This window comes from Oncorhynchus mykiss, chromosome 28, assembly GCF_013265735.2.
Source record: "Oncorhynchus mykiss isolate Arlee chromosome 28, USDA_OmykA_1.1, whole genome shotgun sequence".
NCBI lineage: Eukaryota > Metazoa > Chordata > Actinopteri > Salmoniformes > Salmonidae > Oncorhynchus > Oncorhynchus mykiss.
In genome coordinates, this window is record NC_048592.1 from 40,040,993 (window position 1) to 40,063,492 (window position 22,500).

The following is a 22,500-nucleotide window of genomic DNA, read 5'->3' on the forward strand; positions in this document are numbered from 1 at the left end:
ACCTCCTCTCTCTCTCCCCCTTGCCCTCCTCTCTCTCTCTCCCCCTGTTCTCCTCTCTCTCTCCCCCCTGCCCTCCTCTCTCTCTCCCCCTTGCCCTCCTCTCTCTCTCTCCCCCTGCCCTCCTCTCTCTCTCTGTCTCTCTCTCTCTCCCCCTGCCCTCCTCTCTCTCCCCCTGCCCTCTCTCTCTCCCCCCTGCCCTCTCTCTCTCCCCCCTGCCCTCTCTCTCTCCCCCCTGCCCTCCTCTCTCTCTCCCCCCTGCCCTCCTCTCTCTCTCTCCCCCTGCCCTCCTCTCTCTCGCTCTCTCTCTCTCCCCCCTGCCCTCCTCTCTCTCTCCCCCCTGCCCTCCTCTCTCTCTCCCCCCTGCCCTCCTCTCTCTCTCTCCCCTGCCCTCCTCTCTCTCTCCCCCTGCCCTCCTCTCTCTCTCCCCCCCTGCCCTCCTCTCTCTCTCCCCCTGCCCTCCTCTCTCTCGCTCTCTCTCTCTCCCCCCTGCCCTCCTCTCTCTCTCCCCCCTGCCCTCCTCTCTCTCTCCCCCTTGCCCTCCTCTCTCTCTCCCCCTTGCCCTCCTCTCTCTCCCCCCTGCCCTCCTCTCTCTCATACCCCCCTGCCCTCCTCTCTCTCTCCCCCTGCCCTCCTCTCTCTCTCCCCCTGCCCTCCTCTCTCTCTCTCCCCCATGCCCTCCTCTCTCTCTCCCCCTGCCCTCCTCTCTCTCCCCCCTGCCCTCCTCTCTCTCTCATACCCCCATGCCCTCCTCTCTCTCTCCCCCCTGCCCTCCTCTCTCTCTGTCTCTCCCCCCTGCCCTCCTCTCTCTCTCTCCCCCCTGCCAACCTCTCTCTCTCTCTCTCTCCCCTTCCCTCCTCTCTCTCTCTCTCTCTCCCCCCTGCCCTCCTCTCTCTCTATCTCTCCCCCTGCCCTCCTCTCTCTCTCTCTCTCCCCCTGCCCTCCTCTCTCTCTCCCCCCTGCCCTCCTCTCTCTCTCTCTCTCTCTCCCCCCTGCCCTCCTCTCTCTCTCCCCCCTGCCCTCCTCTTTCTCTCCCCCCTGCCCTCCTCTCTCTCTCTCTCCCCCCTGCCCTCCTCTCCCTCTCTCTCTCCCCCCTGCCCTCCTCTCTCTCTCCCCCCTGCCCTCCTCTCTCTCTCCCCCCTGCTCTCCTCTCTCTATCCCCCCTGCCCTCCTCTCTCTCTCCCCCTGCCCTCCCCTCTCTCTCTCCCCCCTGCCCTCCTCTCTTTCTCCTCAAATGTAAATTACACAGAGCAGTAATCCTACTATACCAAAGCTGTTTTTTCATTCATCCTCTCATTCATTCACTCTCTCCACCTCACAGATTATGCTAGAGGGGAAACTGAAATCCCACCTCCCAACTGTAACAATATATTTAGAAACCACATCCCTGGTCAGAGTGTTTATCGTTACATAATAGTGTCCAATTTCTCTAGGACAGTATAAGCCATCAGGTCCTCGATGACCTTTTCTGCTCTCGGTGGCTGAGCTAAAGCGTGTTTATCAAACAGAGAATACGTCAACATCTGATGCCGAGTCGAGTAACAGCAGTCATGTGTCTGTGGCGTTGGAGCATCTATCTGTTTAACAGTACACCATGGTACCGTGTGTGTGTGTGTGTTATTGGAAGCTAAAGCACCTATCTGATGTACTGTAGCTACATGACACTATGCTGAGTCAGAGATAATATACTCTTGCGTGTGCAGATGAAAGCACAATATGTAATGCGAAAAATAGAATGGTCACTGTGTCACAGAATTTAGAGGGCATCACCTTGGTCCCCCGCATGTCCAACAACATTCAATACCCCCCTGGATGGATAACAAAGTAGACAAGCTCAGGGCGAGGATCTACTTTCAGAGATACATCAGGGACTGTAACATACTCTGTTTTACGGAATCATGTCTTTCTCCGCATATACTGTTCTCTTTAAACATCTGCTATCTGATCAGCTAACCGATCGCTGCAGCTGTACATAGTCCATCTGTAAATAGCCCATCCAATCTATCTACCTCATCCACATACTGTTTTTATTTTATTTACTTTCCTGCTCTTTTGCACAACAGTATCTCTACTTGCACATCATCATCTGCTCATTTATCACACCAGTGTTAATCTGCTAAATTGTAACTATTCGCTCCTGTGGCCTATTTATTGCCGACCTCCTCTTGCCTTTTGCATACACTGTATATAGACTTTCTTTTTTCTACCGTGTCATTGATTTGTTTATTGTGTTATTGGCTTCTTTATTGTTTACTCCATGTGTAACTCTGTGTTGTTGTCTGTGTCACACTGCTTTGCTTTATCTTGGCCAGGTCGCAGTTGCAAATGAGAACTTGTTCTCAACTAGCCTACCTGGTTAAATAAAAGGTGAAATAAATTTAAATAAATTGACGTATACACTGTCACAGTGAGTGAGTTCATCAGGAAGTGTATAGTGGATGTTGTTCCCACTGACTATAAAAACCTACCCAAACGTGGATAGTTGGCAGCATTTGAGCACAACTGAAAGTGCGAACCACCACATTTAACCACTGCAAGGTGACTGGGAATATGCTTGAATATAAACAGTGCAGTTATGCCCTCCATAAGGCAATCAAACAGGCAACATGTCAGTACAGAGACAAAGTGAAGTTGTAATTCAACACGAGACGTAAGTGGCAAAGACTCCAGACAATCACGGATTACAAAGGCAAACCAGCCACGTCCAGGACACTGACGTCTTGCTCCCTGACAAGCTAAACATCTTCTTCGCCCGCTTTGAAGATAACACAGTGCCACCAACGTGGACCGCTACCAAGGACTGAAGGGCTCTCGTTCTCCAAGGCCGACGTGAGTTAAACATTTAAGCGTGCTAACCCTCACAATCCTGCCAGCCCAGAAGGCATCCCTAGCCGCGTCCTCGGAGCAGTGCACAGACCAGATGACTGGAGTGATTACGGACATATTCAATCTCTCCCTACCGCAGTCTGCTGTCCCCATTTGCTTCAAGATGGACACCATTGTTCCTGTACCCAAGAAAACAAAGGTAACTGAACTAAATGACTATCGCCCTGCACTCACTTCTGTCATCATGAAGTGCTTTGAGAGGTTAGTTAAGAATCTCATCACCTCCATCTTACCTGACACTCTAGACCCACTTCAATTTGCATATCGCCCCAATAGATTCATAGGCGATGGAATCAGCATCACACTGCCCTATCCCATCTGGGGAAGAGGAATACCTATGTAAGAATGCTGTTCTTTGACTATAACTTAGCCTTCAACATAGTACCCTCCAAACTCATCATTAAGATCGGGGCCCTGGGTCTGAACCCCACCCTGTGCAACTGGGTCCTGGACTTCCTGACGGACCAACCCCAGGTGGTGAAGGTAGGAAACACAGCCACTACGCTGATCCTCAACACAGGGGCCCCACAAGGGTGTGTGCTCAGCCCCCTCCTGTACTCTCTGTTCACCCATGACTGCGTGGCCACACCTTCCTCCAACTCAATCATGGAGTTTTCAGACGACACAACAGTAGTAGGCCTGATTACCAACAATGACGAGACAGCCTACAGAGAGGAGGCAGAGTGGTGCCAGGAAAATAACCTCTCCCTCAACATCAATAAAATGAAAGAGCTGATTGTGGACTTAAGGAGACAGCAGAGGGAGCCCCTATCCACATCGACGGGACCGCAGAGGAGAAGATCGAAAGCTTCAAGTTCCTCGGTGTACACATCACTGACGATATGAAATGGTCCACCCACACAGACAGTGTGGTGAAGAAGGCGCTACAACGCCTCTTCAACCTCAGGAGGCTGTAGAAATTGGTCTTGGCACCTAAAATCCTCACAAACTTTTACACATGCCCAATTGAGAGCATCCTGCTAGGCTGCATCAGCGCCTGGTACGGCAACTCACAACCACATGGCTCTCCAGTGGGCCCAATGCATTACCGGGGGCAAACTACCTGCCCACCAGGACACCTACAGCATCCAAAGTCACAAATATCATAAAGGATATCAACCACCTGAGCCACAGCCTGTTCCCTCCGCTATCATCCAGAAGGCGAGGTCAGTACAGGTGCATCAAAGCTGGGACCGAGAGACTAAAAAACAGCTTCTATCTCAAGGCCATCAAACTGTTAAATAGCCATCACTAGCACATTAGAGGCTACTGCCCTATGTACATAGATGTGGAATCACTGGTCACTTTAATAATGGAACACTAGTTGCCTTAATAATGTTTACATACTGTTTTACTCATCTCAGATGTATAGACTGTATTCTATTTTAGTAAATGCCACTCCGACATTGATCGTCCTAATATTGATATATTTCTTAATTTTAATTATTTTAGATTTGTGTGCATTGTTGTGAATTGTAGGATATTACAGCACTTTTGGAGGTAGGAACACAAGCATTTCACTACACCCGCAATAACATTTGATAACAAAACATGTTGATTTGATGAACACTCTAAATAGGTCAGGAGACAGACAGGGAGCCTAAAAATAATTATTTAGGCTATATTATTTCAAGACTATAGCCTACAAAGAAACACAGTGTAAAGCATTGCCACTGCGACACATTAGGCTGGTATGGACAAAAAGCGCTCAGCATTTAAACACCATTTTGTTGTATTATGTCTCCGGCCTCTAGGTCACCAGGGTGCTCGTTAGGGCGCACACCTGTCACCACCGTTACACCGTTACCTTCGCGTCATCAGACTCCCCGGGACTCCATCACTTCCCTGATTACCTTCCCTATATATATATGTCACTCCTTCCCTATATATGTCTCTCCCTTTGGTTCCTTCTCTATATATGTCCCTCCCTTTGGTTCCTTCCCTATATATGTCTCTCCCTTTGGTTCCTTCCCTATATATGTCACTCCCTTTGGTTCCTTCCCTATATATGTCTCTCCCTTTGGTTCCTTCCCTATATATGTCTCTCCCTTTGGTTCCTTCCCTATATATGTCACTCCCTTTGGTTCCTTCCCTATATATGTCTCTCCCTTTGGTTCCTTCCCTATATATGTCACTCCCTTTGGTTCCTTCCCTATATATGTCTCTCCCTTTGGTTCCTTCCCTATATATGTCTCTCCCTTTGGTTCCTTCCCTATATATGTCTCTCCCTTTGGTTCCTTCCCTATATATGTCTCTCCCTTTGGTTCCTTCCCTATATATGTCTCTCCCTTTGGTTCCTTCCCTATATATGTCTCTCCCTTTGGTTCCTTCCCTATATATGTCTCTCCCTTTGGTTCCTTCCCTATATATGTCTCTCCCTTTGGTTCCTTCCCTATATATGTCTCTCCCTTTGGTTCCTTCCCTATATATGTCTCTCCCTTTGGTTCCTTCCCTATATATGTCTCTCCCTTTGGTTCCTTCCCTATATATGTCTCTCCCTTTGGTTCCTTCCCTATATATGTCTCTCCCTTTGGTTCCTTCCCTATATATGTCTCTCCCTTTGGTTCCTTCCCTATATATGTCTCTCCCTTTGGTTCCTTCCCTATATATGTCTCTCCCTGTGGTTCCTTCCCTATATATATGTGTCTCTCCCTTTGGTTCCTTCCTTATATATGTCACTCCCTTTGGTTCCTTCCCTATATATGTCTCTCCCTTTGGTTCCTTCCCTATATATGTCCCTCCATTTGGTTCCTTCACTATATACAGTATGTAATTCCCTTTGGTTCCTACACTATATATGTCACTCCATTTGGTTCCTTCCCCATATATGTCACTCCCTTTGGTTCCTTCCCTATATATGTCACTCCCTTTGGTTCCTTCCCTATATATGTCTCTCCCTTTGGTTCCTTCCCTATATATGTCTCTCCCTTTGGTTCCTTCCCTATATATGTCTCTCCCTTTGGTTCCTTCCCTATATATGTCACTCCCTTTGGTTCCTTCCCTATATATATGTCACTCCCTTTGGTTCCTTCCCTATATATGTCTCTCCCTTTGGTTCCTTCCCTATATATGTCTCTCCCTTTGGTTCCTTCCCTATATATGTCTCTCCCTTGGGTTCCTTCCCTATATATGTCTCTCCCTTTGGTTCCTTCCCTATATATGTCTCTTCCTTTGGTTCCTTCCCCAGGCGTTATTGTTTTCTGTTTCAGTTTCATGTCTGTGTGTTGTTCGTGTTTCATATTTTGTATTTAGTTGTGTTTATTTATTAAAACACTCATCATTACAGAATAATGCCTCACCTAAGGAAAGCATCAGGGAGTGTTAAAAAAAATAAAATCTGTGAGAATGACGTCTGGTCCGGGAGCCGCTACAGGCTCTCATGCCTCAGACAGATCGCCAGGCTCTTCTGCCTCCGCCGGTTTGTCAGGCTCTCATGCTTCAGACAGATTGCCAGGCTCCCCTGCTTCCACTGGCTCGTCAGGCTCTCATTCCTAAGCCGGATCGCCAGGCTCCCATCGGCTCGTCAAGCTCCCCTGCCCCAGCCGGCGACAGGTTCCCGCGCATCAGCAGGGGTGACCGGTCCGCTCATGTTCCCCGGGGTCATCCCTTTGGTTGGTGTCCTGCGGCTGGAGCCGAACAAGCCGGGGAGGGGGTACCGTCACATTTGCTCTCTCTCCGGCGCTCTAGGTTGCCATACTCCCGCGTCTCAGCCGGACTGACAGGTTTACCACGCCTCAGAATTTACCGGTCCGCTCCTGATCCCCGGGATCGTCATTTTGGGTTGGCACCCCCACTTGGGTTGTGCCGTGGGGGAGATCTTTGTGGGCTATACTCGGCCTTGTCTCAGGATGGTAAGTTGGTGGTTGAAGATATCCGTCTAGTGGTGTGGGGGCTGTGCTTTGGCAAAAGTGGGTGGGGTTATATCCTTCCTGTTTGGCCCTGTCCGGGGGTATCATTGGATGTGGCCACAGTGTCTCCTGACCCCTCCTGTCTCAGCCTCCAGTATTTATGCTGCAGTAGTTTATGTGTCGGGGGACTAGGGTCCGTTTGTTATATCTGGAGTACTTCTCCTGTCTTATCTGGTGTCCTGTGTGAATTTAAGTATGCTCTCTCTAATTCTCTCTTTCTTTCTCTCTCTCGGAGGACCTGAGCCCGAGGACCATGCCTCAGGACTACTTGGCATGATGACTCCTTGCTGTCCCCAGTCCACCTGGCCGTGCTGCTGCTCCAGTTTCAACTGTTCTGCCTGTGATTATTATTATTTGACCATGCTGGTCATTTATGAACATTTGAACATCTTGGCCATGTTCTGTTATAATCTCCATCCGGCACAGCCAGAAGAGGACTGGCCACCCCTCAGAGCCTGGTTCCTCTCTACGTTTCTTCCTAGGTTTCGGCCTTTCTAGGGAGTTTTTCCTAGCCAACGTGCTTCTACACCTGCATTGCTTGCTGTTTGGGGTTTTAGGCTGGGTTTCTGTACAGCACTTTGAGATATCAGCTGATGTACGAAGGGCTTTATAAATAAATAAATACATTTGATTTTTGATTTTGATTTTGGTCAGCGTCCTGCGGCCACACGTCAGGGAGGGGGTCACGTGTCACGTTTATTTTTTATGAAATCAAAAAATCCTTTGCCTTTAAATACATTTTTAGAAACACAGGTTTGGCCAGAGTCTGTGGCTTCAGGCCCTCTCCACGTTTGCAGAGCCATTGGGGATGCCAGGCTAGGCAGGGATGCTAGGCAGGGATTTGTTTTTTTCTCTTTTTTTCTGTAGGTAGGCCTAAAGGATTTGAGGTAAAATAACTGACATCCTATTGTAGGATTGTAGAAGATAATCGAATGAAAATGAATGAAACTTTTAAGAGATCTGATTTTTGTTTCTGTTTATATGTACTTTTCTACAATGACACACTTAACTAGCGTACCCACCTCGTTTCCTTTCTGTTAGCATGTGCACCTAGTCATGATTTCAGATTCTTTACACTACATCACTGCACCTCCTCTCTCTCTTCATCCTTATAAGTCACCTTGATTTAGTGTTTAATACATTTCTTTATGAAAATATTTAGCGAATTTCCATGACAGTAGCTAAAGCAACACACAAGTAGACTACAAATGCATGCTGGGCCGGGCATGCCCTGGGCTCGTGAAGTGAGCCCTACTGGAGCGAAATTGGAGAGGGCGAGAAGGCCGATGCTCCAGCCTTTGGTAAATTCGCCTTTGGGAAACTCGCACCGCACTCCAGTCAAATTGGGCTCCACTCCAGCTCCACTCACATACTCTGGTCTGTCCTTGGTCAGTCAAATTGGGCATGCTCCACTCCATCTCCACTCACATACTCTGGTCTGTCCTTGGTCAGTCAAATTGGGCATGCTCCACTCCAGCTCCACTCACATACTCTGGTCTGTCCTTGGTCAGTCCTACAGTAGCAAGGTGTGATCAATGGCGCCGGAGAGGATGGCTGCCGTTTCATGGGCTCTTAACCAACCGTGCTATTTTGAACAGAGCTTCTGGAAATCAGAGCAGCGATTACTCACCTTGAACTGGACGAAAAATGTTTCTTTAATGAGTCGGACGAGAGGGATTTACTCCAGACATCCAAATAGGCCCTCATCCCCGTCATTCACAGGAGAAAGAGATTGGGGTGCCTGACTTTGTGGCTAATCTGCCCTTTTCATCCATACTACTGGCCAAAGCTGGAAAATAAATTGGAGGAGCCAAATGCACGTATATCCTATCAACAGGACATTATAAACTGTATTATTTTATGTTTCACCGAGTGGAACCACAACATGAGCAATCTGAGCATAATTCTATCCACCTGAGTCCTGCATACAAGCAAAAATTAAAGCAGGAAGCAGCAGTGATCAGTGGTCAGATGAAGCAGATGCTAAGCTACAGAACTGTTTTGCTAGCACAGACTGGATTATGTTCCAGGACACTTCCGATGGCATTGAGGAGTACACCACATCAGTCACTGGCTTCATCAATAAGTGCATTGACGACGTCTTCCCAACAGTGACTGTACGTACATACTCCAACCAGAAGCCATGGACTACAGGCAACATCCGCACTGAGCTAAATAGTAGAGCTACCGCTTTCAAGGAGCTGGACTCTAACCCGGAGGATTATAAGAAATCCGGCTATGCCCTCTGATGAACCATCAAACAGGCAAAGCGTCAATACAGGGCTAAGATTGAATCGTACTACACCAGCTCTGATGCTCGTCGGATGTGGCAGGGCTTGCAAACTATTAGACTACAAAGGGAAGCACAGCCGAGAGCTGCCCAGTGACAGGAGCCTACCAGATGAGCTAAATTACTTCTATGCTCGCTTTGAGGCAAGTAACACTGAAACATGCATGAGAGCACCAGCTGTTCCGGATGACTGTGTGATCATGCTCTCCGCAGCCGATGTGAGTAAGACCTTTAGACAGGTCAACATTCACAAGGCTGCAGGGCAAGACAGATTACCAGGACGTGTACTGCGAGCATGCACTGACCAACTGGCAAGTGTCTTCACTGACATTTCCAACCTCTCCCTGTCTGAGTCTATAATACCAACATGTTTCAAGCAGACCACCATAGTCCCTGTAGCCAGGAACACTAAGGTAACCTTCCTAAATGACTACCGACCCATAGAACTCACATCTGTAGCCATGAGGTGCTTTGAAAGGCTGGTCATGGCTCAAATCACCAATATCCCAGAAACCCTAGACCCACTCCAATGTCAATACAGCCCCAACAGATCCACTGATCATGCAATCTTTATTGCACTCCACACTTCCCTTTCACACCTGGACACAAGGAACACCTATGTGAGAATGCTATTCATTGACTACAGCTCAGCATTCAACACCATAGTGCCCTCAAAGCTCATCACTAAGCTAAGGACCCTGGGACTAAACACCTCCCTCTGCAACTGGATCCTGGACTTCCTCATGGGCCGCCCCCAGGTGGAAAGGGTAGGTAACAACACATCTGCCACGCTGATCGTTAACACAGGGGCCCCTCAGGGGTGCGTTCTCAATCCCCTCTGTACTCTGTGTTCACTCATGACTGCATGGCCAGGCACAACTAACACCATGATTAAGTTTGCCGATGACACAACAGTGGTAGGCCTGATCACCAACAACGATGAGACAGCATATAGGGAGGAGGTCAGAGACCTGGCCGTATGGTGCCTGGACAACAACCTCTGAACGTGATCAAGACTAAGGAGATGATTGTGGACTACAGGAAAAGGAGGACCGAAAACTCCCCCATTCTCATCGACGGGGCTGTAGTGGAGCAGGTTGAGAGCTTCAGTTCCTTGGTATCCACATCACCAACAAACTAACATGGTCCAAGCACACCAAGACCGTCGTGAAGAGGGCACAACAAAACCTATTCCCCCATAGGAGACTGAAAAGATTTCCTGTCCTCAGATCCTCAAAAGGATCTACAGCTACACCATCGAGAGCATCCTGGTTCCATCACTGCTTGGTATGGCAACTGCTTGGTCTCCGACCGCAAGGCAAGAGGGTAGTGCGTACAAGCCCAGTACATCACTGGGGCCAAGCTTCCTGCCATCCAGGACCTCTACACCAGGCGGTGTAAAAGAAAACCCCAAATAATTGTCAAAGACTCCAGCCACCCTAGTCATAGACTGTTCTCTCTGCTATCGCACGGCAAGCGGTACCGGAGCACCAAGTCTAGGACAAAAAGGATTCTCAACAGTTTTTACCCCCAAGCCATAAGACTCCTGAACTTTTAACTTTGATTTGTACCGGTACACCCTGTATATAGCCTCCACATTGACTCTGTACCGGTACCCCCTGTATATAGCCTCCACATTGACTCTGTACCGGTACCCCCTGTATATAGCCTCCACATTGACTCTGTACCGGTACCCCCTATATATAGCCTCCACATTGACTCTGTACCGGTACCCCCTGTATATAGCCTCCACATTGACTCTGTACCAGTACCCCCTGTATATAGCCTTGCTATTGTTATTTTACTGCTGTTCTTTAATTATTTGTTACTTTATTTCTTATTTTTTTAGGTATTTTTCTTAAAACTGCATTGTCGGTTAAGGGCTTGTAAGTAAGCATTTCATTGTAAGGTCTAAACCTGTTGTATTCGGCGCATGTGACTAATACAATTTAATTTGATTTGACTGTCTGTCTGTTCTTAGTCAGTCCTACAGTAGCATGGTATGATCAGTCCTACAGTAGCATGGTATGATCAGTCCTAGAGTAGCATGGTATGATCAGTCCTACAGTAGGTGGTAAAAGACAGGGAGGTAGAGAGATGGAAGAGGCACTGACCTCCAGTCTTAAAGAAGCCAGGAGGGGTCTGTGGTATCTAGTGTGTCCCAGGATGGCTCCCCTGTTCTGGGCCGGGCCCTGAGGAAGACCCTCCTGGCTCTGGGTCTCCACGGCTCGCTCCTGTCCTAGACGCCACTCCAGCTCATCCCTCACACCGGACCGTGACTGAGGGGTGGGGGTCAGGGGTCAGGGGGTGGAGGGAGTAGAAATGCATGAAGTGGATTGGTGGGTGAACAAACAGAGATGAATGACCACGAACAAACAGAGGAAGGAATAAAAAATAAAAAATAAAGAAAATGGGTAAAGAAGATAAAGCCAAGGTGCAAAGATACGTACTGAAAACTAAAAGAGAACAGACTGACGGAACAGGCTAGAGAATGAAGAAAAGCACAAAGAGAAAGACCAACTTAAAGACCACGGCGTACGAGAGAGACGAGAAGAGGACTAGAACGAGGATGAACAACATGATGGGTTGAAACATCTGAAGGGCGGAGGGAACACAAAGAGAAGGAGAAAAAAGAGAGGGATCGGGGGGGGGGAAGGAATGCAAAAACACTGTTTATGAAGCGCATGCAATGAGGGATACACGACTCCAAACACAGCTGATACCACAGCAGACTGCAGATAGCTTAGCTAGCATTCCAACCATCAATAGATACCACAGCATACTGCAGATAGCTTAGCTAGCACACCAGCCATAGATAGACACCACAGCAGACTACATATAGCTTAGCTAGCACACCAACCATAGATAGACAAAGCAGACTACAGATAGCTTAGCTAGCACACCAGCCATAGACACCACAGCAGACTACCGATAGCTTAGCTAGCACACCAGCCATAGATCGACAAAGCAGACTACAGATAGCTTAGCTAGCACACCAACCATAGATAGACACCACAGCAGACTAAAGATAGCTTAGCTAGCACACCAGCCATAGACACCACAGCAGACTACAGATAGCTTAGCTAGCACACCAGCCATAGATAGACAAAGCAGACAGCAGATAGCCTAGGTAGCACACCAACCATAGATAGACACCACAGCAGACTACATATAGCTTAGCTAGCACACCAACCATAGACACCACAGCAGACTACAGATAGCTTAGCTAGCACACCAGCCATAGACACCACAGCAGACTGCAGATAGCTTAGCTAGCACACCAGCCATAGATAGACACCACAGCAGACTGCAGATAGCTTAGCTAACACACCAGCCATAGATAGACACCAGAGCAGACTACAGATAGCTTAGCTAACACACCAGCCATAGATAGACACAACAGCAGACTACAGATAGCTTAGCTAACACACCAGCCATAGACACCACAGCAGACTACAGATAGCTTAGCTAGCACACCAGCCATATATAGACACCACAGCAGACTACAGATAGCTTAGCTAGCACACCAGCCATAGATAGGCACCACAGCAGACTAGAGAGCTTAGCTAGCACACCAGACATAGACACCAGAGCAGACTACAGATAGCTTAGCTAGCACACCAGCCATAGACAGACACCAGAGCAGACTACAGAGAGCTTAGCTAGCATACAACCAGCCATAGATACCAGAGCAGACTACAGATAGCTTAGCTAGCATACAACCAGCCATAGACACCACAGCAGACTACAGAGAGCTTAGCTAGCATACAACCAGCCATGCAGTAGCAAAAACAACTCTACACACGTGCAATGCCGTTATTTTTCACGTTACACTTTTAACTGTTTTACACTGTTAAACGTGACTCTTCATTAGACTTTATCATTCTACATGACTTTAACTTTATCTTGTTTTCTTTGAGTAGAAGGCAAACCATGCCCTTCATGCTTGTGAGAATGTTTGTTTGTAGTAGCTGTTAGTTCAGTAACAGTATGCTCCACCCATCCTAACCATAATGAGGATTCTACAGGTATTATCCCTATCCAATTTCAAAAGAGAATTAAGATTTTTTTTGTAATAAAAGAGCAAACTGTTTATTAACATGCTGTCTCAAACAGCCGTACCAGTGGTAGAGGGCAACGCAGCGAACGGAAGGCGAAGATACCGGCAAGGTTCTTCCACAGGCAACTCCTAATTCTGACTTTGATTGATTCATTGATTTGTTGATTTGATTGCTTGATCAATTGTGTGGGAAAAAAGCCATATGGAAGAAGCTGCCCCTCCCACCGAGTTGAAGCAGGCATCTGCATGTGGGCGATGGATCAAGTCGGCAGGTTGCCATTTCGGGGGCAGGGTGCGTATGCGGACACAGCTCTGAAAGCGAGGGTGTGAGGGATGGTGAATGGGGACTGGAGAAAGGGGGTGGTGTGTGGCTGAGCCGGGTGGCTCAAGGTGGGACAGGCGCTGCTGTAGCCCCTCTGCTGTTCGTTTGGTTGTCCTGTGTTTCTCAGTCCGTCTCTGAGGACACCAAGTGTGTTCAAGCCCAGCACTAACACACCTGATTCAACTAAACAGCTAATCACCTAGCCCATGATTATTAGTACTGGGCTAGGAACCCGGATCAATGGATGGGTAACAATGGCCTAAAGTACCATGTTTATACAGTCAGACAAATTCTGATCTTTTTTTATCACACTAATTGGTCTTCTCACCAATCACATTAGATCTTTTCACACCAGATCTTGTCTGATTGGTCAAAAGACCAATTAGTGTGAATAAAAAAAAATCTGAATTGGGCTACCTGTGTTTTAAACGCAGCCAAGGTGTCACCATCTCTGCTTGGTTCCTGCTGGTCTTTACTGATCTAGTGTTGTGCATTCAAACAGGGGGGCTCTGTGGACTGTAGACGGGACATGTAGGGGTGTAGTGGGCCATTTTGTTTTGTTTTTGTCTCACATAGTGTGTTTGAACCTGGGACCAATGTGAAAGAAAGCTTAAAATAAACAGGACTTGTGTTCTGAGTGGGTAGTCTTCTGATAAAGCTGTCCAGACATGGGTCTGTGTCTCAAATGACACCCTATTCCCTATATAGTGCACTTCTTTTGACCAGTGTCTGATTGGCTCTGGTCAAATCTAGTGCATTTACACGGGGAATAGGGTGCCATTTCAGACGCAAGCCCGCGCTAGCTATAATGAATGGTTTTGTGTATTTGACACGCTACGCTGCATTAGCATCACATTTAGAGGCTGGGAATGGCTCTACTAATGACTGCTCACTTGAGTGAGTTTTATACTGTTTACATCCAGTAGCAATGGACTGTACCATTTACACAGACTCCCCTTGGGATTTTATACTGTTTACATCCAGTAGCAATGGACTGTACCATTTACACAGACTCCCCTTGGGGTTTTATACTGTTTACATCCAGTAGTAATGGACTGTACCATTTACACAGACTCCCCTTGGGGTTTTATACTGTTTACATCCAGTAGTAATGGACTGTACCATTTATATAGACTCCCCTTGGGGATTTATACTGTTTACATCCAGTAGTAATGGACTCTACCATTTACACAGACTCCCCTTGGGGTTTTATACTGTTTACATCCAGTAGTAATGGACTCTACCATTTATACAGACTCCCCTTGGGGATTTATACTGTTTACATCCAGTAGTAATGGACTGTACCATTTATATAGACTCCCCTTGGGGATTTATACTGTTTACATCCAGTAGTAATGGACTCTACCATTTACACAGACTCCCCTTGGGGTTTTATACTGTTTACATCCAGTAGTAATGGACTGTACCATTTATACAGACTCCCCTTGGGGTTTTACACCGCTCCCGTCCGTGAATCTGCACTGCGTCTGAAATGGCATCCAATTCACCCACACGGCTCTGGTCCAAAGTAGTGCCCTATTAGTGAACAGGGTTCTATAGGGCTCTGGTCCAAAGTAGTGCCCTATACACTGAGTAGGGTGCCTATTCCTCACTGCTGTTTAAAGTCACGTTGTTCTCTGTCTGACAGATTCATTACTTCAACATTTCTATTTGTTTCCTGGTGTCATAATGTATAAATCAGAACGTCCTTGTTGTTTTGTTTCATAATGTCTTAATGTATAAATCAGAACGTCCTTGTTGTTTTGTTTCATAATGTCTTAATGTATAAATCAGAACGTCCTTGTTGTTTTGTCTCATAATGTCTTAATGTATAAATCAGATCGTCCTTGTTGTTTTGTTTCATAATGTCTTAATGTATAAATCAGAATGTCATGAAATAATAGCAATATCGGTTTTACTCTGTTTTAAGACATACTAACTGATTGATAAGACATACTAACTGATTGATAAGACATACTAACTGATTGATGCAGCCAGGGGGTTGATGTCCAGATGTAGCAAGGATACAGACAACGTAACATACAGTACAGACAGTAATGCAACCCAAATGGCACCCTATTCCCTATGTAGAGCACTACTTTGGACCAGGGCCCATAGGGCTTTTAACTAGTGCTACCAACCCGAACCGAGTTTTACCTTTATTTAACTAGGCAAGTCAGTTAAGAACAAATTCTTGTTTGTAATAACGGCCTACCCCGGGCCAAATCCGGACGACGCTGGGCCAATTGTATGCCGCTCTATGAGACTCCCAATCACGGCCTACCCCGGGCCAAACCCGGATGACGCTGGGCCAATTGTATGCCGCTCTATGAGACTCCCAATCACGGCCTACCCCGGGCCAAACCCGGATGACGCTGGGCCAATTGTATGCCGCTCTATGGGACTCACAATCAAGGCCTGGATGTGATGCAGCATTCGTCAATGGGCCATTCTCCTTATAGGAGCCAAGGGATGAAGCCAAGTAAAGTCAATCCCGAAGGCTCTGGTGAAAGGTGCACTAGATAGTGAAAGGTGCACTAGATGGTGAAAGGTGCACTAGATGGTCAAAGGTGCACTAGATGGTCAAAGGTGCACTAGATGGTCAAAGGTGCACTAGATGGTCAAAGGTGCACTAGATAGTGAAAGGTGCACTAGATGGTGAAAGGTGCACTAGATGGTCAAAGGTGCACTAGATAGTGAAAGGTGCACTAGATGGTGAAAGGTGCACTAGATGGTGAAAGGTGCACTAGATGCGGGGCAGATGTTTCAGGCTCCCGAGTGGTGCAGCGGTCTAAGGCACTGCATCTCAGTGCTAGAGGCGTCACTACAGACCCTGGTTCAGCGGTCTAAGACACTGCATCTCAGTGCTAGAGGCGTCACTACAGACCCTGGTTCAGCGGTCTAAGACACTGCATCTCAGTGCTAGAGGCGTCACTACAGACCCTGGTTCAGCGGTCTAAGACACTGCATCTCAGTGCTAGAGGCGTCCCTACAGACCCTGGTTCAGCGGTCTAAGACACTGCATCTCAGTGCTAGAGGCGTCCCTACAGACCCCGGTTCAGCGGTCTAAGACACTGCATCTCAGTGCTAGAGGCATTCCTACAGACCCTGGTTCAGAGGTCTAAGGCACTGCATCTCAGTGTTAGAGGCGTCACTACAGACCCTGGTTCAGCGGTCTAAGACACTGCATCTCAGTGCTAGAGGCATTCCTACAGACCCCGGTTCAGCGGTCTAAGACACTGCATCTCAGTGCTAGAGGCGTCACTACAGACCCTGGTTCGATTCCAGGCTGCATCACATCCAGGCCTTGATTGGGAGTCCCATGGGGCGGTGCACAATTGGCCCAGCGTCGTCCGGGTTTGGCCGGTGTTAGGCCCGTCATTGTAAATAAGAATTTATTCTTAACCTAGTTGCCTAGTTAAATAAAGGTTGAATTAAAAAAATAAAGTAAAGTAAGCCTGAAGTCTCTAGTCAAAGGTAGATCACTACGTAGTGAATAGGGTGCCATTTTGGCCGCACTTCTGGATAGAGACAGATATAGGTCAAAATTCGGAGGAGTTTTATCCCATTCCTAACCTGGAAATCTGTGACCAGGTCGCGTCCCAGGGTGCCGATGGGCGAGTCTCGTGACATGGAGGTGACCCCAGACAGGAAGCTACTGGACTCAGTGAGGTTGGGCAAGGGTGACAGGTCGTCTCCCCGATCCCGGTCACTTCCCCTCTCCCTCAGGCCCTCTCCCAGGTGATCCACCTTCTCCATGAAGATATGGAGCTCTGTGCGGAAGGCCTTCATACGGGTGTTGATAGTGTCCAGGACCTGTGAGTCTGGTTTGGGATCAGGTAGGCGGGTGGTGTCTTCTTGAATGCCCTCCAGAGCCAGACTCAAACTGTCCCCGCCTGTTATTAAAATATTTCCGTCATAGATCAGACTTTCCGTGTCGCTAATGAGACGATCTACGGTCTTCCCAAGGCGCTCTGCTTCTCGTTTGACATTCGTGAACGTCTCGCGGTCTTCTCGCCTACGATTAGATAGTTCGGTGGCGCTGAGCCCGCTGAGCTCGTCCGAGGGCTTGTGACTTCCAAACCCCGAGGTTGTGGTGGTCTTCTCAAAGAGGTCCTCCGAGTCGCTCTCGCCACCGACAGGCCCCTCCCTCTTGGGGTGTAGAAGGAGGAGCCTCCCAGTCTCTTCCTCCTCTGCGGAGTCTCGGCGGCCGGTGTCGCTGTCTGCATCGCTGTCCCGTGGGGAGCCGGTGCGGAGGCCCAGGTGTTGGGCCAGGTCACAGCGCTGAACGTTGGACATCAGGACTCTGTTCTCATACTGCAGCTTCATCACCTGGAGGATGAGGACACGAGACACCATTATGTTAGCTTTAGAGACAAGTCAACATTATGAAAGCTTCAGAGACAAGTCACCATTATGATAGCTTCAGAGACAAGTCAACATTATGATAGCTTTAGAGAGAAATCAACATTATGTAAGCTTCAGAGACAAGTCAACATTATGTTAGCTTTAGAGACAAGTCAACATTATGTTAGCTTCAGAGACAAGTCAACATTATGTTAGCTTTAGAGACAAGTCAACATTATGAAAGCTTCAGAGACAAGTCAACATTATGAAAGCTTTAGAGACAAGTCACCATTATGAAAGCTTCAGAGACAAGACAACATTATGAAAGCTTCAGAGACAAGTCAACATTATGATAGCTTTAGAGACAAGTCAACATTATGTTAGCTTCAGAGACAAGTCAACATTATGTTAGCTTTAGAGACAAGTCAACATTATGTTAGCTTTAGAGACAAGTCAACATTATGAAAGCTTCAGAGACAAGTCAACATTATGAAAGCTTTAGAGACAAGTCACCATTATGTAAGGGAATACCCCCCTGAAATGGACAAAAATGAATGGCAAAACATTGGCATTGGACAAACCATATACACGATGTCCAATACCACCCAATGTGGCGTTGATTCGTGCAAAGTTGATTGCAAATGCCATATGGCAAGTGCCAGTTGTAACACTTCAAAAATCCAACAGGTGGTGAATGCGCTCCATCGGGGTTTTTCATATTGAAAGCTTCAGAGACAAGTCAACATTATGAAAGCTTTAGAGACAAGTCACCATTATGAAAGCTTCAGAGACAAGACACCATTATGATAGTTTCAGAGACAAGTGAACATTATGATAGCTTCAGAGACAAGTCAACATTATGATAGCTTCAGAGACAAGACAACATTATGAAAGCTTCAGAGACAAGTCAACATTATGATAGCTTCAGAGACAAGTCAATATTATGATAGCTTCAGAGACAAGTCAACATTATGATAGCTTTAGAGACAAGTCAACATTATGATAGCTTCAGAGACAAGTCAACATTATGTTAGCTATAGAGACAAGTCAACATTATGATAGTTTCAGAGACAAGTCAACATTATGATAGCTTTAGAGACAAGTCAACATTATGTTAGCTATAGAGACAAGTCAACATTATGTTAGCTTCAGAGACAAGTCAATATTATGATAGCTTCAGAGACAAGTCAACATTATGAAAGCTTCAGAGACAAGATGACATAAACTCTACAGTGGAAAGTCTACACATCAGAGTTATCGGATTCACATGGAATTGTTATTCAATTTATATGTTTGAATATGAAATTATTTGTGATGGGATGAAATGATTTTAGCTTCTAAAATGTGAGATTTGGGATTTCATAAGATAGGGCTGCTCAATCAGTGGCCCGCCCCTGTGAAGGGACAAGGGCTATAAAACTTTTCAAACACGCCCTCCTCTCCCTTCCTATGTAAACCCTTGACGACAATATAACCTCCTGTTCCGAGGATGTGAGGACGACGGTCCGATGTCAGAATGGTTCAGATAATAACTACAGAACGAAGCCAACATCAGCGTGAGCTTTGGTTGCGAATGGTATGAACTTTGAACTCTTATTCACTACAGAAGTGATACCTCCTAGCCGTTGAATTAGCAACAGCCGCTGCAAACAAGGGTTAGGAAAGAACAGACAGAGTATCCGGTCTACCACACAACGACGTTACTACAACGTATTCAATTTACCAGCAGAGACATTCTTCAAAGGACAAAGGACTCGGTTGGGCAACACGGCCTTCCATCTACCACCAACCTACTGAAGCGCAGCTCAGAGTAAATAATTATTGCATTTTCCTTTCCAAATGGGCGGTAATATAGAATGCATAAGATACTGTATTTACGACAGCACAGCTTCTCCCTTTGTCCCTTAGTCTTCCCGCTCTTTCACTCAACCCAGCCCCTTTTCTTTTGTGAAACCAGCTGTCATATCTGTTCCACCCACTAGGGACGTTTTCCTTTATGACATAATTTGTAATCAAGTTATGATTTAAATATGTGTATGTGTAATTCTGTGTGACTAGTTAGGTATTTAGTAAATAAATAATTAAACCCAATTTTGTATTGCTGATTCAACTTGTTAGCCAGGGTTCGTGCAGATAACTAAGAATTTACAACTTTCAGATGAGACTGAATTAAGATGACGATTAATATTGACTGCTATTGATGTAAAATATTACTAGGTCTTTAAGAGTTTATTCGGAAGATAACAGCTCTATAAATATTATTTGCTGCCTCACCTTTCCACTGAGCTCGTTTATCTGCATCCTGGCTGCCTTCAGCTCCTCCATCATCACCACACCGCTTCCGTTACTCCCATTACCGGACTTCATCATCATCATCACTCCGACCTCGCCTTCCTCGTCTCTCGGGCCGAACTTGAAGCGGTTCAGTTCTGAGATCAGCTGCTTGTTGTGGTCCTCGATCTCCGAGATGGACCGCCGGAGAAGTTCTGCCTCTTCCTCTACAAACTGTAGGTGGCGCCGCAGCTCCCCGGCTGACTCCAGAGCGTCTCCGCCGTACGGGGAGGAGGGCATGCTGCTGAAGGGCTCCCGGCCGAAACAGTCCCTCTCGTACTGGCAGCGGATGTCGTCGTTCTCAGCCCGCAGGCCTCGGTTCTCCACCTGATAATAATGAACATAATGATTAGGAAGCGATCTTCATTTACAGGAAGAAATCAAAGTACTGCAGGAAGGGGGAAACAAAAGACAATAGCACCCTATTCCTTACATAGTGCACTACTTTGCACTACTTTGACCTATAGTAGTGGATAGGGCTCTGGTCTATAGTAGTGGGTAGGGCTCTGGTCTATACTAGTGGATAGGGCTCTGGTCTATAGTAGTGGGTAGGGCTCTGGTCTATACTAGTGGATAGGGCTCTGGTCTATAGTAGTGGATAGGGCTCTGGTCTATAGTAGTGGATAGGGCCCTGGTCTATAGTAGTGGATAGGGCTCTGGTCTATAGTAGTGGATAGGGCCCTGGTCTATAGTAGTGGATAGGGCTCTGGTCTATAGTAGTGGATAGGGCTCTGGTCTATACTAGTGGATAGGGCTCTGGTCTATACTAGTGGATAGGGCTCTGGTCTATAGTAGTGGATAGGGTTCTGGTCTATAGTAGTGGATAGGGCTCTGGTCTATACTAGTGGATAGGGCTCTGGTCTATACTAGTGGATAGGGCTCTGGTCTGTAGTAGTGGATAGGGCTCTGGTCTATAGTAGTGGATAGGGCTCTGGTCTATACTAGTGGATAGGGCTCTGGTCTATACTAGTGGATAGGGCTCTGGTCTATAGTAGTGGATAGGGCTCTGGTCTATAGTAGTGGAAGGGGCTCTGGTCTATAGTAGTGGATAGGGCTCTGGTCTATAGTAGTGGATAGGGTTCTGGTCTATAGTAGTGGATAGGGCTCTGGTCTATAGTAGTGGATAGGGCTCTGGTCTATACTAGTGGATAGGGCTCTGGTCTGTAGTAGTGGATAGGGCTCTGGTCTATAGTAGTGGATAGGGCTCTGGTCTATAGTAGTGCACTACATGGATTAGAATGGGATAGGGTTCCATTTTCAGACACACCCAGGGTTAAAAGACTCGGGCCACTCACCTCCAGCTCTACAATCTTCCTCCCCAGAATATTTGCCTCTTCCTCCACCAGTTTGAGTCGGAGCCGTAGCTCAGCCTCCCTGGTGCTGTGTGGCCCACCACCTGCAAGCTCTGCAAGGGGTAGAGGGCTGTCCACGTCCCCGTAGATTGACTTATACTGCTGGATCTCCTGCTCTAGCTTGTCCTTCTCCTTCCCCAGCTTGGCCATCTTCTTACGCATGAGGGTGGATTCTTCCTTAGAGAACTGCAGCTGACACCTGAGATCTGCACTGTCCTCCTGTGAAGAGGAGGGGGAGGAGGAGTAGGGGAGGAGGAGGGGGAGGAGGAGTAGGGGGAGGGGAGGAGTAGGGGAGAGAGGAGGGGGAGGAGGGAGGAGGGGGAGAGGAGGAGGAGGAGTAGGGGAGAGAGGAGTGGGGGGAGGGGAGGAGTAGGGGAGAGAGGAGGGGGAGGAGGGGGAGAGGAGGAGGAGGAGGGAGGAGGGGAGAGGAGGAGGAGGAGTAGGGGAGAGGAGGGGGAGGAGGAGTAGGGGGAGGGGAGAGGGGGAGGAGGAGTAGGGGGAGGGGAGGAGTAGGGGAGAGAGGAGGGGGAGGACGGGGAGAGGAGGGGGAGAGGAGGAGGAGGAGTAGGTTGGAAGGGAGGAGGAGGAGGAGGGGAGAGAGAAGGAGGAAGAGGAGGGGGGGAGGAGGAGTAGGGGAGAGAGGAGGGGGAGGAGGGAGGAGGGGGAGAGGAAGAGGAAGAGTGAGGAGGGAGGAGGAAGAGAGAGTAGGAAGAGGGATGAGGGTGAGGAGGAAGAGGGAGGAGGAAGATGGGGGAGAGGTACGCACATTATGAAATCGAATTGGCTTTATGTGATAGAATGTGTGATAGAAGTCTCTCTCCTACCTGGTTCAGAGATGATAGAATGCGTGATAGAAGTCTCTCTCCTACCTGGTTCAGGGATGATAGAATGTGTGATAGAAGTCTCTCTCCTACCTGGTTCAGAGATGATAGAATGTGTGATAGAAGTCTCTCTCCTACCTGGTTCAGAGATTATAGAATGTGTGATAGAAGTCTCTCTCCTACCTG

The 22,500-nt window shown here is 47.5% G+C and overlaps 1 protein-coding gene across 2 annotated transcripts in view; it reads right to left on the reverse strand.

The window, feature by feature from the left end:
* The window catches only part of LOC110508256 (microtubule cross-linking factor 1-like), a 129,782-nt gene that overhangs the window by 67,626 nt on the left and 39,656 nt on the right, over positions 1-22,500 (reverse strand). For both annotated transcript variants that reach the window (XM_036966544.1, XM_036966545.1), the window contains exons 5-7: positions 21,437-21,712; positions 20,085-20,468; positions 17,040-17,795 (exon numbers count right to left, since the gene is read on the reverse strand). In XM_036966544.1, the coding sequence (XP_036822439.1) occupies positions 17,040-17,795; positions 20,085-20,468; positions 21,437-21,712 (1,416 nt within the window). The remainder of the gene's footprint in view (positions 1-17,039; positions 17,796-20,084; positions 20,469-21,436; positions 21,713-22,500) is intronic.